Source organism: Quercus suber, unplaced genomic scaffold, assembly GCF_002906115.3.
Source record: "Quercus suber isolate HL8 unplaced genomic scaffold, Cork oak 2.0 scaffold_5, whole genome shotgun sequence".
Classification (NCBI taxonomy): Eukaryota; Viridiplantae; Streptophyta; class Magnoliopsida; order Fagales; family Fagaceae; genus Quercus; species Quercus suber.
Window position 1 is genome coordinate 2,177,322 of NW_027069471.1, and position 19,874 is coordinate 2,197,195.

General features: G+C 31.2%; 1 protein-coding gene across 2 annotated transcripts in view; it reads right to left on the reverse strand.

The window, feature by feature from the left end:
• The window catches only part of LOC112029412 (hydroxyacylglutathione hydrolase 2, mitochondrial), a 9,526-nt gene extending 905 nt beyond the window's left edge, over positions 1-8,621 (reverse strand). The window contains exons 1-8 of one of the 2 annotated variants that reach the window (XM_024062101.2): positions 8,493-8,621; positions 7,043-7,225; positions 5,091-5,294; positions 4,180-4,303; positions 2,916-3,016; positions 2,151-2,225; positions 1,953-2,051; positions 1,484-1,607 (exon numbers count right to left, since the gene is read on the reverse strand). In XM_024062101.2, coding sequence (XP_023917869.2) covers positions 1,488-1,607; positions 1,953-2,051; positions 2,151-2,225; positions 2,916-3,016; positions 4,180-4,303; positions 5,091-5,294; positions 7,043-7,225; positions 8,493-8,546 — 960 coding nt within the window. In that variant the 5' untranslated portion in view covers positions 8,547-8,621 and the 3' untranslated portion in view covers positions 1,484-1,487. Of the gene's footprint in view, positions 1-1,483; positions 1,608-1,952; positions 2,052-2,150; positions 2,226-2,915; positions 3,017-4,179; positions 4,304-5,090; positions 5,295-7,042; positions 7,226-8,492 lie in introns of those variants that run through there. The other variant, XM_065772216.1, reaches the window with a different exon arrangement.
• Between the last annotated feature and the right edge of the window lie 11,253 nt (positions 8,622-19,874).

A 19,874-nucleotide genomic window follows, 5' to 3' on the forward strand; every position in this document is an offset into this window, starting at 1 on the left:
AAATGCTGATGGTTTAATGAGTTTCCAAAATGATCAAAGTAATGAGCATGAAAGGCAGTTAATATAATGGTTCACAAAAATTGTACCAAACCTTTGCCCAACCAGATTTTGCTAGATTAACTAAAAATGACACAAGCTGTGTATCTCCAGGTCCAAAGACGTTGCTAGGACGAAGTGCACATGTTAGGAGGCCATCAATGTCGTTGGCAAATAGGACCATTGCTTCTGCTTGAGCCCTGAAGTCACTCGTTATGTCCATATACTGTAGAACACATCAACACATTTTTTTAGGGGGGGAAGATTAAAGCTTAGCAAAAAAGGAGAGACTAAATATCTCCAATTAAACACATCGAGAAGAATCCCTCCAAGAAGAGCCATACTTTCCAAGGGCATCTTAAGGTTTCATCTCCATTATTTATATCATGTAAACCATCAAATACTACATCTGCAGAACTGTTGTATATTAGCCTTCTAACTTTGCACTCTCGGCAAGCATTAATGACATTTTTTGCACCTGAATGAAAAGCCATGATGCAAACAATCATCACTTCCTTCAAAATTTTAAGGACACCAAAAAAAAAAAAGGCTTGCCAGAATAAATCTTTGAACTGAGATCAATGATCCATTACCTTGAACCATAATCAAGTAGCAATTGCATATATCATCTCTTTGTAAGTCACCAAAATCCATATAGAACACAACAGAGGAACCTTCAATTGCTGCAAAATTTGTATATTATATATGCACTTAATTATCAAATTCAAAAGGGTCACCAAGGGTAACAGATAGCAACAGATTAAATAGGGCATCGGTGGTTATACACAATTAGGTTGTTCACACATATGCGTGTGGCCTTACACAATTACAGAACTTACAAACAAATGACCCCCTTTGCTTTTAATAGAATTTTTATTAATCAAGAGAAAATTATAAAACAACACAAGAAAAAGAAAGAACTAAAAATTATGGGAACAGAATACATGTTTACTTCTTTCCCTTTCCTTCCTTGCATTTTCCAGGCAACCAAACAGGCATGGATAATATATACTAGAAAACATAAAATTAAATCCAGAGGTCTCAAAACTTCGCAAAAATATACAAACATCCGGCTTAGCTGAGTGGACTTTCTCACATGTCCTCACATTAAAATTTTCCCGTATTCTTTCGCATTTTCTCAACACAACATGCACCAAAAATTAATACTTAGAACCAAAAAAAAAAAAAAAACTAGGTCTGAAAACTTACAAAAAAACACTCCAATATCTGGCTAAGCCAAGAGTAACTCCCTCACATTTCCTCGTACTTGAATCTTTCCCTTTCTTTCTCGCATTTTCTCAGCAAACAAACAGGTAGTGATAATACACTAAAAGAAACCAAAATATACTAAAATCTAGGTCTCAAAACTTCACAAAAGCACTCGAAAATCCATCTCAACCAACCGGACTTTCTCACATGTCCTCACATTAAAATTTTCCCTTTTTTCGCATTTAACCCAAGGCTTCTGCATCATCAGCTGTGTCTGCAATATTCAAGGACCGTCGAATATCCACACTTGATGTGCGAAGGAATGGATTACAAGACTTCTCCATCTTTAGCGTGGTTGGAATCTGAGACACATCCAAAACACAGACAACTTTCATCTAGGAAAATATATAAGAATCAAGGTGGAACAGTAATGGGGCAGTGGGAAAGGGGAGCAAGAGAGGGTGCAGGAATAAAGGAAAGACCCATTGTGGGGCAAAAATGAATTAACACATCAAGCAAATATTTGCATCATGTGGTCAAGTTGTTGATTACAGATCTCTTTACATACTGCATGGGGAGTTGTCAAGGTTTGCACACTAAATGCAGACTCAATGATCACGGGGTTAAAAAAATTCAAAATTTAGATATTCGAAAAGACCAAAGATATTCATTATCAATGAAAGGAAGTCGGAAGTCCTAGGAATTACCGTTGCCAAGCCCTTGCTGCGAAGATGGGCTACATGGGATGCATAGGACTTAAGTGCCTCATTCTTGGGTTCTATAGACAATGCAAACTTTGAATTGCTCTGTCAAAATGCATATCTAGTAGTTAGGGCCTCAATACCTTTTAAGCTTCAGAAAATTGAGGAGGGAACACTAAAGGCTAATAGATAAAGACAACTAACCAATGTATATTCATGACCACAATATATATTTGTATCATCTGGCAAAGCCGTGATCTTTTTAAGGGAAGATAGCATCTGTTACATAGAAAAGGAACTGTTATAATACAATAAACACAATGATATCATGAAAGCATGAATATTTACTGCATTTCTCAGAAACACTAAAAGTATGTCTGCAACGTCACTATGAAGAAAACATTTTAGCAATACAATCAAACAACTTCAGCGTTTCAATATCTGACAACATAAATTTTAAATATTTCTTTCTCATGACATGTAAAAAGTTCAGTTATATATTGGTGAAGCTCACACCACATCAAATGCATTTTCCACTATATATATATATATATATATATATGTGTGTGTGTGTGTATATATATAATAGTACAGTAACAGAAAATTTCACTTATATATATATATATATATATATATGTGTGTGTGTGTGTATATATATAATAGTACAGTAACAGAAAATTTCACATTCAAATATTTAAATTTTCAGAAAGAAAAAAGAAAACATAAATATTCTAAGCAAAGCTAAATGGATAAGATGTAAAGACCATGATTTTACTTTCTACTGTAATCAATACCCTATTGCATTATAGATTGGTTACCTCTTGTTCAACTTTATTAACAGTTAAATCTAAAACATCTATTCTTCAACTTTTTAAATATAGTCATAGGATAGATGTCATAGTAAAAGCGCAGTTTATAGATATCAGATCTCTGGAACAGGGCATGACTAGGAATGCAAGCCAAGATTACCTGTTCAGGGGTTCCTTCAAAAAGCTTTCCACATGATAAGCTGAACAAAGTGTCTCCAGTAAAAATTACCCCAGATCCAGGAAAATAGAAGCTAATGTGACCTGGAAGCAAAAAAAGAGAACAGAAAATTGGAAAAATATATATAAATATAGGAAGAAAAAAATAGATTTGCCTGCAATAAGACCCAGAATATGGAAATTTTAGCAAGATATGAATCTAAATTGAAATAAAAAGAACTAAAATTATAGGATAAACGTAAACCTATAAGTCACAATATCGATACCTCTGTCAATAACTATACATTTTAAAATGTAGAATGTGCAGAGTCAAAGGAAATAAATGACACAATTAGCACCAAGAACCATTGTGATTTTGAAAAGACAGGATGATATGGCCCTAAATTTTACTGCAGAATTGAAGATAAGTGAAGGTGTAACCCATTGATTAAGCCAACAAAAGAATGTAGATGACACAGGTTACTGCATAACTGTAAGCAAGAATTACAAGACAGATATGAGGGAACTCCAACCCCAAAACGGAAAAGGAGTACACAAAATTTAGGCAACGTAAAAAAAATTGTTGAGTATTTTAAACCATATGCAAGTACATCTTAGAGATGGGTCATCTATACGAAATTTCTTGAGAATGCAATGGCTGCAACAGTGCAACCTAGCAACTTCAAATACATTTTCAAGAAAGTCGAATTACAAACATGCCAGGACTTCAAATCTTAGCTGGATTTTCCATTCTTTCCTTTGATTTATGAGTTACAAACTATACACACATTAGGGCCACCAAAAAATAAATAATAAATAAAAACAAAAAGAAAATAAATGAAAGGTCAAGAGTGAAAATGAAGAGTTTGATGGCAGTAGAAAATATACAAGAATGTGAAAAATAGGAGACAAGTGGAAACCAGAACACCGGGCAGGGTGAAGGAGCTTAAAAAAGCAAAAATCGTTAACTAAAATGGTTCTAATCAACATTGAACAAGATGGTAGAAATCAGGATACAGCACAGTAATGCAACAGATGGCGAGTTATTAATGAGCACTAGATAAGATAATAAAAGCTTTTACAAACTTGTAATATTTGGAAGAAAATGACAGTCCTGAAATGATTCAGCAACTACAGACCAGTAACATCAACAAACAAGCTCATTTCATTTTGAATATTTTTATTTGACAAGTAAGAATTATAGAACCAACATGTTTCAAGAACAACAATCAGAGGATTTTCTAATGTAATCAGGTAATAAGTATGACCTCGAGTATGGCCAGGGGTCTCCATTACAACCACCTCATGGCCTGCAAACATCCACTTATCTCCATCATTCAAAATAATATCAATACCAGGAATCCTATCTCTGTCTATTGCTGAACCAATCACCTACAGTAAAAAGAGAGAAGTAGAGTTTATCAAAAAAAAAAAAAAAAAAAAAAAGAGAGGTAGAAAGCTTTATGAAAGTTGAGAGCAATATAAACACTGAACAGCTTCAAGAACAAGGCAAGAAGACTTCTATCGAGTTTGTAGGAAATCTCTTAAACTAATACTAATTCTGAAATATTCATATTCTGCAATAATAGTAGTTAATACGGCTAGTTTTACCAATATTGCCACATTTTCAATAATTCTTAGAATGTATTAGAAAATTATGACAAGTTGACGGTCAAATATTACAAGAGATGGCTAGTTTTACCAATATTGCCACATTTTCAATAATTCTTAGAATGTATTAGAAAATTATGACAAGTTGACGGTCAAATATTACAAGAGATAAAAATATTAATATGATAAACATGGAAATTTTAAAGAAATATATAAAAAGAGGAAAGATTGGTGTGGTCCACAAATCATTTTCAAGACAAAAAAAGACAACCAAACAAAATAACCACTCAGATAAGTAGGCTAATTTAATTGTAACCAGCACAACATAGGAGGATATCTAAATTCTAAAATCAGATCAGAATGGTTATTTAATTAAAGTTCTCCATATAAATATCTATTTCCATCATGAGTGTATTGTAAAAAATATATCGTACATAACCATTATTGGGGAATAAGCTTTGAAACATGGAAATCAATTGGACAAGGAAGTTTATACATTTTCTTTTAAAGATAAATACTTTAGAATAAAGATAATAAATCAGTTGACCAGAAGATAACAATATCATACCTTTGCACCGTACCTTTCTTTAAGCTCCTCGTTTCCTCCTGTGTGATCATAATGATGATGGGTGTTCAATATGTATGTCAAATTTCGGTTTTTCCTTTTCAAAGCATCTATAACAGGTGTAGCTTCAGAAGGATCAACAACACCAACTGTGCCTGTATCTACATCGTGCAAAAGATATGCATAGTTGTCACTCAAACATGGTACCTGAAAATAATAACAAATCTGGGATCAGCACCAGTGATAAAGAACATGCATAACCCTCTTATGGAATACTTATTAAGTATTTAAGTCAACTTATAAGCTTGGATGAGAGGCTCATACATATTTTGAGCACACCCACTTTAGGGAGCACACATATAAGAAATGAGAAACACTCACCTGCTTGTGCATTAAAGAAGTATGATAATTAACTCTTTGCAAGCCAAGAGAAAGTGCCCTAAACAGCAGAATTGTAAAGGCCAGCATGTAATAGTAAACAGTTGCTTCAGGTGCATAACAAAATAATGCATGTTTCAATGTTATTTATTAAATGACCAGACTTAATCATAAAAGTGTAAGACTCTTCAATTTGGGTCCCAAGTTGAAGCTGTTCAGATATGTGTGTATATCACTGGTTTTGCCACCTCCCTTTGATGAATTTCGTTCTTTAAAAAAGGGTTGTCATGCCATCAAGACAAGAGATTATAAATTATTCCACTCTTACCCTGGAGGGAAGTACGCAGAATATGGAGCCAACTTATTGCCCATTAAGATGAAGTTAATACTTGTTTTTCTTCCCTCTTTTTAAAATCAGTAGGAGGAAGTCAATAGTTCTGCCAAAAATTATAATTATCACGATTTGGAAAGAATGCATAATGTTTGATAATGAGTATAGGGGAAACAATAAACGTCAACATTTGAAAACTAGTGACAACATCAATCAAAGTTTAGTGTTCTAATGTGAATGGTATCAGGTTTGCTTAAGACAAGAAATGATCATATATTTGCTCTAATCTCTGACATCGGTGACTATACCTCCTTTGAACTTATTAAATGATTTCAAAAGTACCTAACAGAAGATCCCTTCAGATATCACAAACCATGCACATATGGGTATGTGACCATGTGTCAGATGGGTTTTGCTTTTCAAAAATATTTTCTATGATTTTGGAATGTCCAGTAGCCATGCAGCATAAAACTAATGGATACAGCAAGGTAAAGTGAAGGGGACTGATAACATAGCATGGGATTTGAAAAAACTGCTTGTTTCCACATCCCACTCCTTTGTCTCTAGCAATTTTAGAATGTGTCATCCAATAAAACTAATATACCCATACAAGTTATAAGCACTTGTGCTAATGCAATATGGTTATGGGAAAACAAGGCATGAACTCATTAGTCAGAGTGTATATGGTAGACTTGATATTTCATCCTAACTCCAATATGTTCTTTTCAGTCCCTGATTTTGATGATAAGTTTAATTAAATGTTGTAAATAGCTTTTTTGTATTGAGCATATAAGCTCTTACCAAGATGGATTGCCAATACCATGTTTCATATTTCTGAATGATACTGTAACCAGAATGACTTGAAACCACTTTTAAATTGCAAGATTTCCACTTCCCTTTAAGAGACACACACAAAACAAAGTCACATGTAACGTTTCTTTATGCCATGTATGATGATCAACCTTCATTCTGGTTCAATGTATCCTTAAATATATTTAGGCCATTATAAAGAATCAGAAAATCCACCATCATATGTAGGTTCATGACTCAATAGTGATTTACCAATAAGGAATCAACTTGTAAAGAAGCAAACATAATTGTCACCAAGAAATTTTTTTAAATATTATAAATATATCTGGAAAAAAAATACTGCTTTAATTGTATCCAATTAAGCAGCAGATCATTGTGCACAAGCATCACCAAGCCATCAGCAGCACAAAAAACTTAAAATAGAGAGATTTCTTACCAATTCAATTTGCAATGTAGGAGACAGGTTAACAACACTGCAAAATTGATTAACTCTAAGTGATCGACTAGCTCCACGCAAGGTCTTTAATGGTGTAGAAAAGAATCGAAGGAATCCATACAAAAGGCCTTTTCTGAAGCACAGTTGTCTCACGCCAGGCCACACACGGAACCCACTCCTCACCTATGTGAAAGTATAAACTCAATAACTATAGTGTCAAAAACTATCTTTTCTGAAACAAAGGCTGAAGATAAGAGTGACTGGCTCCGGCAGCCAAACAAATACGCAGGTCACAAATATCAAAATCCCCTAATAACAAAATTATTAAAAACAACTCTTTTCAATATGCTTCAATGTAAGACATTTTCATCACAAGCAGACAGCTTAATCCATTTCAATAGAAAAGAATAGGCAAACCAACAGAACTGGCAGGTTAAACTAAGAGATTTTATCAGCTATTTACACATTGAAGATAGTGAAGAGTGTATGGTTGGATTTGTGGTTTACACGTCACATTGGAGATTGGATTCATCAAATGATAATATGAACAGGCAATTAAGTTGAGTTGCTTCTAAACATTGGATTGACTAGCAGGGGAAAAATTGGTAAAATGCCAAAACTATCTGCCAAGACCATGCCAAAATTCTTATCAGAGTACAGATAACTGCAGAATCAACCAGAATTTGATTAACATTGTATCAACAAGAACCCATTTGCCTAGACAATACCAAATTTTATTTTTATCAAGGTCACAAACTAAACCTAAGTAGGTTCTAACCACAAAATTAACTAGAGGTAGTGGAAAAAGGGTATCATTGCAAATCAAAAAACCCATTTGCCTAAACTACAGCAAAACTCTAATGAAGTTCCAAATTTACTATTTAAATTGTAAAATCCATCAAAACAAACTCTCCTCCTTTTTTAAGATGCACATTTATCTTCCTCCATATCAGGGTATTTGCTTACAGTTCCTAATAAACAACATCAGAGACAGTAATTGCCAAGAAAATTCATAGATTGGAAACCACTATTCTTTTAAAAAAAACAAAAACAAAAACAAAAAAGAGGAAAAAAGAAACCCCAAATCATAGATTTCATTCCAAAAGCAAACACAAACGTTTCAAGACATTTTCTGATAGGAAACACAGAGTTAAACTCATATAACATTTTTTTTAATCAAAGGGTTTCCAAGAACTCCACTCCAGATTGTAAATTTTTAAGTGAGTACAAAAGTTTCTCAACAAAAAAGAAAACCCTCAAACCAAACCACAATATGGATCACAAAAAGACCATAAATCCAGAGTCTATCAAAAACCCAACAAAGAAAACAACAAAAAGTAAATAAATTTACAAGCAAGTTGTAACCTTTTTACCCATATAAATGAAAAGGGCATAGAAATGAAAGGAAGGGAAAAACAGAAAACACGAAGAGAGAGAAATAGAGACTAACCCTTGAGCAAGGAAAGGCAGCCATGGCAGATGATGTCCTGCAAATCATCTGCATATGTAGTAAGAGAGAGAGAGAGAGTTTTTTTTTTTTTTTTTTGAGAGAGAGAGAGAGAGAGAGAATATGAGTGTGTGGTGTGTGTGGGTGGTGTGGGTTGGCACTTTTTGCAGTTGGCAACTCACTCTTCAATTTTTTTTTTTTTTTTTTTTGAAATTGAAATTTGCAATTTTTTGTTTTTGCTTTTTTTTGTTTTTAGTTTTTTTCACACAACACTATTTCTGGTACAAAGTGGGCAACTTGCAACAACAACAACAACAGAAACTACTACAACACAACACCACGCGTTTTTAACTTTTTGTTTAAGTTCAAAATTCTCTTCCACATTTAATTTCCTGAGGTGATGATAGCCTCACCTGTCAGAAAATTGATTAATGATGACATATCTTCCTAATCATTACTTTACACGTGCACTTCTCTTTATTTAACCATTACGTTTGCTAGCAAAGCCCACAGTAATAACACCAAAAACATAATCATTATTACGAAAGTTAAAAACTTTTGGGAAAGTAGAATAAAAAAAAACTTAAAGTTTTTCTTTGTGACAAATTACATTTGACTTTTTAATTTTGTCATTTTAAATCCCTAATTTTTATTGGTCATGACAACCGAAATACAGTGCCATATTTGTTGAGATGAAAATTCCCTTGGTATTTGTTACATTCATAGCACACCGTTTTCATTGCGGGTGGTTCACATTAAAGAAAGAAACTATGAGAGAGAGATAAAGTGAGCATAACACTAGAGAAAAAAAGATATTATTGCTAAAAAAGAGAAAAGCTTAAACATGGATAATAGATTAAAATGATTTGCTTCGATAGATAACCTTATGTGAAGATAATTTTTGCATTTTTTTTGTATTTGATAGTATAAAAAGAAATGAGTCAAAGTAAAAGTATTTCTTGATTTCCCTTATTTAGCTTGGTGTGAAATAAAGTTGTTTTTCATCAAATTATAGAAAACAACTTTATCTCACCGTAAACTAAATAAGGAAATTCAAGAGATAGTTTTCTAACTTATTTTAAAATTGCTAACAAACATAGAAAAATAAGATAATTTTCTACAAAATGCTTTTAAAAAAATCACTAATTTTTCAGAAAAATGTTAATGTCAAAACAAACAAATTATAAGAAGAAAATGGAAATGATAACAAAAACAAGTTATTCATTTATGTTTTATAATTAATATAGACATAATGCTTAAATTGAAAATTAAAATAAATTAAGAATTAAATTTGTTAAAAGCAATCGACTTTAGGGTTTTTTAAGTTTTTCTCCCAAAATGTGTATGAAGATTGATGGTAGTCCTTACGGTTGAAAATTTATAAAATTTAGTATTATTTTGAATATGATTCTCAATTTACTTTCATTCATATTTAAATAAAATAAAAATCAAAGCCTTATACCATGCTCACTTTAGTTCCCATAATTAAAAATCTTAACAATTTTGAATTTTACTGAAAGAAATATTTATAATTGTTGCACAAAAAATGAGAGAGGGGTTTGACCTATTTTTTGTTGAGTTTTGTAACTTTATTGTTTAGCACTTTCTGGAGTTTTTAAAAAAGACATTCAAGATTCAAATTCCTCTTTTCCGAACTATTGAATTATTAAAAAATAAAATAAAAAACTTATTATAGACATAACCCATCCTAGCAAGAGTTATCTCCACCACAGGTGGTAGGTTGTAAAATAAGATATAAGTATATACAAGAAAATTTTCATGCTTGGCAAGTGCATCAACACATAAATTGGCTTCTCGGCATATGTGCTTATCTTTGATTTTAAATGTACCTTATAATATGCTAAGCAAAATATATATATATATATATATTTATAAATAGAAAAAGTATATTCCTTTAATATCCAAGGCTTTATTTTCACTTAATTATTGAAAAAAAAATGTTACAAGTCACTTTCAAATACAATGAAAATACTAAGCAATACATATTACTTAAAATACTTGTACTTATCAAAAAAAAAAAAATACTTGCAATTCCCAAAGAGACAAATATTTCTAGATTAAAAAAAAAGGGGAAAAAAAAAAACTATTACGGAGTATGTTATAAAATTGTATTCCATGAGACGGCTATAGCCTTAGATATTTTTTCATCATGAATCTGTGTTAACGAATTTTTCACAGCATATTCTTTCGCAATTAGCACCCTAGATAATCAATGCCATATAATAAGGGAACCAACAACGAAATTAATTGACCAAAATACCCTTGATAATTTTAAAAAAATTATATAAGAATGTCATTGTAACTTTAAAAGGTGGATTTAGACATTGAGAGCAAAAAAAATTATAAAAATAGGAAAAAAAAAGTTAAGAATTTATGATGAGGATTCCAAGATCAAGCCAACTTGGCTCCCTCTAGAATGGACCTATTAAAAAAAAACAAAGAGGCCTAGTTAATTTAGTTAATTTCAATGAAGAGCCTTTTATTCTAAAATAATAAAATTTTGGTATAGAAAACAAAACTTAAAAAAAAAATAATTCAAGAAAACAAAAACTCTTACGACACCCAAAAGTTTAGAGCATTGTTAATTACACATTGGTGTAGCATGTAGGGTTTGTATGCAATATATTAATTAAAACCTTGAATTTAAAATACGATTTCAACTAAGTTGTGTAATTGTATTTACTATTTTAAATTTATAAATGAAATCATGTTTTAACACAGTGTTGCGTGTATTGTGTGCATAACAACAATTTCCCAAAAATTTAAGTCTTTAAAAGAAGGAATGAAAAACAAATTCTTATCAAAGTATTAACTATTGTATTATATTGTTTGAAAATAATATATGAATGCACGAGGAGCTGGTTGGCTTAGGGAGGAGAAGATGTACATAAATAGGAAATGAAATAAATTTTGTCACCAGAAATTGAATAGGTGAATGAATATGAATTGGGATTTGGGACAATTATGCCTCAACGTCATCACGTCATCACCGACTGCTTTTTATAAATTCGTCTAATAACATGACAGATGGCAGCAACGTGCTGTCTAATGTTGCACTTTTTAACTTTTTTTTTTTTTGGCATTTTTCAGCTTTCACTTTTTCCATTTTTGTTGGTGGATTACTAATATTTTTTTTCTTTTCAATTTTTTTTTTCTACATATTAAAAAGTAAGTCACGTTAACAGATGATTTTAAAGCAATAGTTAATAAACAATTTTATGTAAGTTTTTATACTATTTTCATAGGAAATATATAAAACAGTTAAAAAAATAATTACTTTTTTTTTAATAATTTTTTTAAATAGTTCATAAATCATTAATGTTCTTAGGCATCCATTAATATTTTTGAATATAAAATTATTAATTATGTAATATATATGCTGAAGAAATGTTTAGGCTATAGCTCACTTAAGGTGTTATTTAGTCCTTTTAAGGACCAAATTTAAGTTCCTAGCCCAAAGGTGGATGGACTCAAGCCCAAAACAATGAATTTGTAGAGAGTGAGTTGGGAAAATTAAGCCTTCATGAATCAGACAAGCACAAAAATGGATTCAGATGACCATAGAATGAAAATAAACAGGTTTATGTTGAAGAAAATTGTCATCGGCAAGGTTCGAGGAGAACTGTTCTTATATATTTTTTTCAGGTTTGATTACAAAGTCAATTCTTCCTACTACAGTGGTTTTTCTCTTAGTCTCTCGATCCTCTTCTCCCATTACTCCTTCCTTATTTCATACTCTCTTCCCCCTTCATCTTTTTACTTCACGTGCATGTCAGTTGGTTGGTGTTGATACTTGTCATATTAGCACCTTCCATAAGTCTTCATGTAGTAGTTGTAAGGCTGAAAACTACTATTCAAGTATCATCTCCACATTAATGAGGCAAAAGAATTAGCTGCAGTGCATTTAATGCAGTGATAGCAACTTTTTCCTTAAATATTTTAAGATTCCTCCCTATCCTATGTTTCTACAATATTTATCTGTACTAATAGAACCCCCAAGAACATTCTCCTAAATGGCAGATCACCTATTTGAACATCGACATTGGTTAGTTGAGGAGACATTCATCCTTAACCCGCTCTTTTGGGCCATCAAGACAAAAACTAACTTCTTCATCCACTAACATGGATTCTCTTAGCAATGTTTACTCCTCCTCAGTTGTTCTCTAGTTCTCGGCTTGGGCCTTAGGCCCAATATACTCATAGATAATGAACCCCTGAGCCCAATACTCCAATAATCCTCATTCCTCACCATATATCAATGAAATGAGGGAATTAATAGAAAATTATATTTTCGTGCTTATTCATTTCTCTTCACCTTCCTCCTCGTTAAAGCGAGGGCATTCTCCACTTTTCTCTCTTTTTTTAAAAGATTCTGAAGACCTGAGTTTATGGATGAAGACGTAAGAATGTGACGTCATAATGAGAATATTCATTTCGTATTTTTATTAATTTAACAATATAAATAATTATTACATCTAACAAATTATTCAACACTCTAACTACTTTGAAAAATAGTAATTATTCAACACTCCAACTACTTTAAAAAATAGTACTTGATAATTACTTGTTATATTTATGGGGTTTTCTTATTATTACTATTATTATTATTATTATTATTTGAAGGGAGGGTTTTCTTATCTTTACAATATAAATAAATTAATAAAAAAAATATAAAAGTAATATTACAATAAATATAATAATTATGAGCTTCACTTTTGCTTAATTGACTTCATTCATTCATTTACTTTATTATAAGGGCAAATCCCCTTATTATATGACTTAGTTATTATTTTAACTGGCTTGAATTATCTTGTAGTTGTGAGGGAGCAAATCCCTTGTCGCGGGAACCTGCTACAATTTCCTAATTTTCCTTTCTCTTCTCCCACTAAATTTTATACAAAATAAAATGAAGAACATCATCATCATCATTATTATTATTATTATTATTTGTACCATGTGACCTGTGTCAAAGCAAAATCGCATAATGGCACATTATTTGTTTTTTCATTGATTTTTCCTTTATGCTTTTGGTGATGCATGCAACAACTACAGAAACATATATATATATATATATATTCTAATAAAAAATGTTACAATATAATAAGTCAAAGAGCTAAGCCCCAAATTATAGTTGCCTAGATTTCGTGTATACATAGACTGTACTCACCATGTATTGTTGTAAAATTATTGTATGGTTCTACTCTGTCCTTTTTCTATATGTATGTATGAAGGCACTCCATGTATAATTCTTATACAAAGATTAGCCATTTCATTGGTATCAGACCCTAGGTTTAAAAAAAAAACTCATGTCTGTATATATAATAATAGGTAAAGTTAAAAGAAAATCTAATTAAATTTCAAATTTAAATTCAATTAGAGTCTAATATTGCGCCATATGTCCCATCTAATATAAATTTTTAAATTTTTGTACCAAATGAGTTAATTCAATATAAAAATTAGAGTTTAATTTTGCAACATGTGTCCCATTTAATCTAAGTTTTTTAATTTTTGTGTCAAATGAATTAATTTAGTGTAAAAAACAATGAGTCCAATATAAGTAAACCATAAAAAACATAATTTTTGAATGATTATTGTGGGGGGAGAAAAACCCAGCCCAACTTATTGGGCCCAAGGCCCTGAATGAGGAACACTCTTCATCCGAGGAGATGGGGCTTTCAGTCGGATGCCCACGCCAATGGGGGATGCCTGGAGATGAACACGTATTCCATCCGAGGAGATGCTCATATGTCCGAGTAGTCATGAGCCCTCGGATCCGAAGAGGTTTGATCAAGCGCGAGTATGGGAGGTTCAAGTGATCTATTTGACAAGTGTCAAGAGGGAGAGGAACCTCGGACACACATAAAGATAACGGCAACGGAGAAATATCAAGGAGGCATACTTCAACNAAAACTTTTTAAAGAGTTAAAAAAAAAATATATATATATATATATATAAGAATGACTATCAATAATATTTAAATTATATATGTAAGAATTTTATTACGCATCTTAATATGCATCTTTTAAATATATCCATGCATATGCATAGAATTACAAGCTAGTTTTTCTAATGTCTTTCCTCATCAATGTGATAGGTCCTGCTCCTGCTAAAATCACCTTTTGTATTCCCTGGTCCTATAAAAGATGTTCACCTTTTTAAAAATATTTCATTAAACAAGAACAAGGGAAAACATCAGATTGTTGTTGTTCCAACCTATTTCTTGTTAAATTTCCAATTGTATGAAGAGAATCAATTGCAATTTGAGTAGTCCTTTTAGAACATATGCAGCTAATATATTAATGAATCATGACAATTAATACTACCTAGAAAATACTGTGCCTGGGTTTGGATACCGCGTTAAGCTGCGGTGCGTTTCTGACTTTGCGTTTTGTTTGTTATTTTTTTTTTTTTTTTTTTTGCCGCAACTTTGGGGACAAAATTTACTGTGCGGATACTGTTCATGTACTGTTCACGCACTGTTCACACACTGTTCACGCAATATTTAATATTAAAAGTAGGTTCCACAATACTATTCACACATTTAAAAATTATTTTGCTACAGTGTTTTCAGCAACAATCAGTTTTTATCAACTTTCAGCAATAATAAGTGCTATCCAAACGGACCCTGTAACTCATTCTCAATCGAGAAAAGCCACGTAATCACCAAGGGATTCAATACTCAGTGTTGATTATATTCATCACACACAAGAACAAACCAAATGTACATGCATTTTAGTAAGGGGAAAAAAAAAAAGTTTAGCTACAAAATTGGTAGTAGATTTAGGCTATAAACTCACTCAATAAAATAAATATTACTGTATATTTTGAAAATCTAACCGTTTAATTGCATGTTCTTTATGCTCTTAATACACATATCAAATTTTGTGTCAATTGAATATTATTTACTATATAATCTATAAACTTATATTTTATACATAATTTTAAATTACAAAAACTTGCAATTTAAAAATTTATTGATGACATAACTATTGATCTTTAATTTTCTTGAAATTTTACAAACATTGAGGATATAAGAAGAAGATGTAATCCAATGGTGGATTTGTCAAAATTCACCTCCAATAAAAAGATATTGAGTGAGTTTGTAGGCTAAGGCTACAACCGATTTTGTAGCTAAACTTTGTCCAATAAAAAATTACATTTTGGCAATTATAAAACTTTTGTATAGGACAATCATAATCATAGTTATCTTTCAACTTGTCGAAAATAGCAAAATTAGGGTTAGCAGTCAGTTAGATTGCTTTAATCCCAATTGAAGACACCAAATAGAAAGTGCTTATGAACTCAATTGACATTGAATTGGTTCAAGTTCTCCTCTTCCTATATACCTTATGGCTTGTTTGGAAGTTTAGAGAGGGAGGAGAGTAGAGGGGAGTAGAGGGAAGGGGAGTAGTGGAGAGGAGAGTAGAGGAGAATGATTCACCTTCACCTTATTTGGATGTTTTTAAAATTAGTAAGGGGGAAGGGATTAATTAGCCATTTCCCTTGTGTAATTTTGTTAATATAATAAGGGTAAATTAGGTAATTTACTTAATTAATAGTTTATGTATTCTACTCCCCCTCCAAATCTCTCCAATTTGGGGAAATTAAAATTGGGGGGCTAGAGGGAGTCCAAACCCCTCCAAACTCCTCCAAACCCTTCCCCCTCATCCTTTAAAAAACTTCCAAATAAGGTAATTGCATTACTCTCCCTCCCTCTATTCTACTCCCCCTCCTTTTTTAAACATCCAAACATGCCCTTAGTGAAGATAAGTTGGGGGAATATAAGGAAGTTTCCAAAAGCAACATGGTTTTTCAATCCTATGAAACTTGCAAATTGGGTTTGCTGGATTTAAAGAAACCAAATTCTCATTGTCAAGTAATAATAAGATCTCGCCACTGTGGTGTGGTCCTAGGATTCGTGAAATATGCGCGAAAGGCTCCAGAGCATCCATCGTGAATTCAATGGTGTATATCTTAGTCCAACACTTTTGTACACAAACCATAATCCTTCATTGAACTGGTTCAATTGAAGTATAGGATATTTCGGCATTGAATTAATTCAACTTTTATAAGTTGGGAATATAAGGAAGAGCCCGAAAGTAATATAATTTCTCAATCTTATTCAGGTTCTGCAACATAGTTTTTCAATCCTATATTCTTTTGGATAAACTTCAATCCTATATTCTTGTACAGGATATTGATTGACATTTTATAATTGAACATTGATTGACATTGAATTGGTTCAGTTAAAGTATAGGACATCATCGATTTGCATTGAACCAGGATATCAACATCATATGAGTAAAAAATTAAAAAATTAAAACAAAGTATATAAAACAAACCCCAAACCTCAAAAGATGTGGAGTTGTTTGCCACTACCTGTAAAAAGGTATTAAAAGGAAAAAAAAAAAAATGAAGTAGTTGACTCTACTAATTTAAATATTAGACTCTCCAAAAAAATTTAAATATTAGAGTCCTTCTCTACCAAATCAAATACATCAATGGAGTCATTGACTCTACCATCATTAATTAATTCAATGGAATCCTTAACTCCACCAATTCAAATATTGGAGTCCTTGACTCCATCATTATGAATTAAATTAATAGAGTCCTTGGCTCTGCCGTTATAAATTCGTTCAATGAAGTTCTTAACTCTACCATTTTGAATTAAATCAATGGAGTCATTGACTCTACCATTATGAATTAATTTAATAGGGTCCTTAACTCTACAAATCAAACAAACAAACAGAGTTCTTGACTCTATCATTTTAAATTAAATTAATGGAATTTTTGATTCTATACTTATGAATTAATTCAATAGAGTCCTTGAAATTAATTTAATGGAGTCCTTAACTCTACACATCAAACAAACAAATGGAGTTCTTGACTCTATCATTTTAAACTAAATTAATAGAATCTTTGATTCTATAATTATGAATTAATTCAATGGAGTCCTTGACTCTACAAATTTAAATATTAGAGTCTTTGACTCTTCAATAATATTTAAACTAGTTAATGGAGTCTTTTAACTCCACCATTATAAATTATTTTATTAATGGAGTAGAGTTTCTAATTGCTTAAAATTAATTCAAAGGGAGTCATTGATTCCACCAACTAAACAACTTGGAGTTCTTGACTTCAAGAATATAAATAATATGATTCAATGGAGTTCTTGACTTCACAACTTTAAAATAGTATGATCCAACAGAGTTCTTGACATCCCAAATTATTTTAAATAAGAGTGGGGTTTTTAACTCCTTCAAATTAGTTCAATGGAGTATTTGGGATTCTTAATTCCTCAACCAAAAATGGAACTTTGAATTCCCAAAATAAAATGATCATAAAATTAATTTGAGAGAAATTTACAATTCTCATTCACTAAAAATGTTTAGAAAAATAAAATTGCTTCAAAGGAGTTTTCTTTCCCTTAAATAATTTTTTGGGGACTTCAATCAAAATATTATTACTTGAAAGAACTTGAGAAACATAAAAACACAGTTTTCCTATCCTCCAGTTTTCTAACTTTACCATCGGAGAATCAAAGGCCGGCCACAACCGGTCTTCTCTGCTGACTTTCTTTGTTTTCTCAGGACTCATCTTACTAGATCAAGAACATCCGGAGACATTCCAGCCCACTGACTCCTTAGAATTCCTTTAAATCTATCAGAATTTCTTGGGAAGTATCAAATTCAATGGAGTCCTTGACTCTACAAATTTAAATATTAGAGTCTTTGACTCTTCAATAATATTTAAACTAGTTAATGGAGTCTTTTAACTCCACCATTATAAATTATTTTATTAATGGAGTAGAGTTTCTAATTGCTTAAAATTAATTCAAAGGGAGTCATTGATTCCACCACTAAACAACTTGGAGTTCTTGACTTCAAGAATATAAATAATATGATTCAATTCAGTTCTTGACTTCACAACTTTAAAATAGTATGATCCAACAGAGTTCTTGACATCCCAAATTATTTTAAATAAGAGTGGGGTTTTTAACTCCTTCAAATTAGTTCAATGGAGTATTTGGGATTCTTAATTCCTCAACCAAAAATGGAACTTTGAATTCCCAAAATAAAATGATCATAAAATTAATTTGAGAGAAATTTACAATTCTCATTCACTAAAAATGTTTAGAAAAATAAAATTGCTTCAAAGGAGTTTTCTTTCCCTTAAATAATTTTTTGGGGACTTCAATCAAAATATTATTACTTGTTAAAATTCCTACAAAGAAGCAAATGAAAGAAAGAGAAATTTGATTGGACATTCAATTTCTCAAAAAGAGGGTCTTTGGTTCAATTTCCATAAAAACATAGGTCATTGACTTATCCTTGAGATTAAAATAAATTATCTCACAGAAAAGTAAATCTTAATTAAATACCAAGTATTTGACTTAAATGTCTCTCATTCAAAGTGGACACAATCATGTTTGAGAATTTTAATTCTAAGGGTATGTTTGGTAGACTGTAATAGGCACTGTAATGTAATAGTTATTCATATGGTTTAGTTATTCATTAATTTGGTTATGTTTTTATTCCAGAGAATGGTCATTCCTTATGAATAGCTATTATTTAAAATTAGGAATAACTATTCATCCCTAAAAGAGATGTAATAGCTATTCCTTAGTAGGTATATTAATTTTTACTATTAATATATTTCTAAATAAACAAACATTCTATATGCACATAACAATTATGAAAATAAAAAATCATAAAAAAATAACTAAAATCTTTTCAAATTTAAAAAATATTATTTTTTAGGAAATATAATTATATGGGTAAGATATTTCCTAAAATATATTTTAAGTTTGATTTAAAATGCTTTCATTTTATTGTTTTCAGGGTTCTATTATTGTATTGTCATCAAACAAATGAATAGTAATAAGCATTACATTACAACATTTTGTATTCCTTGTAGAGATTAAATTCTATAAAGACGTGGTGTAAAACCCATGTTTTACCTATCCAATAAGTGATTGTCACATCAACATTTTACTTAAAATTTAATACATCCTATCACACCTAATAACATTTCGATAGATTCCCAATTTGGTCGGATTTATATATGGGTATTAGAATTGATTGAGTGTGATTGTGTTTATTCTTAAATATGTGATAAGATAATGTGGCATATTAGGATTGGATGGGTAAAATATGGATTTTGCACTCTGTCCTTATAGAATTTAATCCCATTCTTTGTAATATCTATTCATATTCTTATGTAATTACTGTTATAATCTACTAAACGTGTCATAAAACTTCAATTTGAGAACTAAGAATTAGCTTGATCCCCACCAAGGGTACGTGGGCAACCTAAATACATTATTAGGTGTCGGAACAAATAAATAAAAACACATAATTTGAA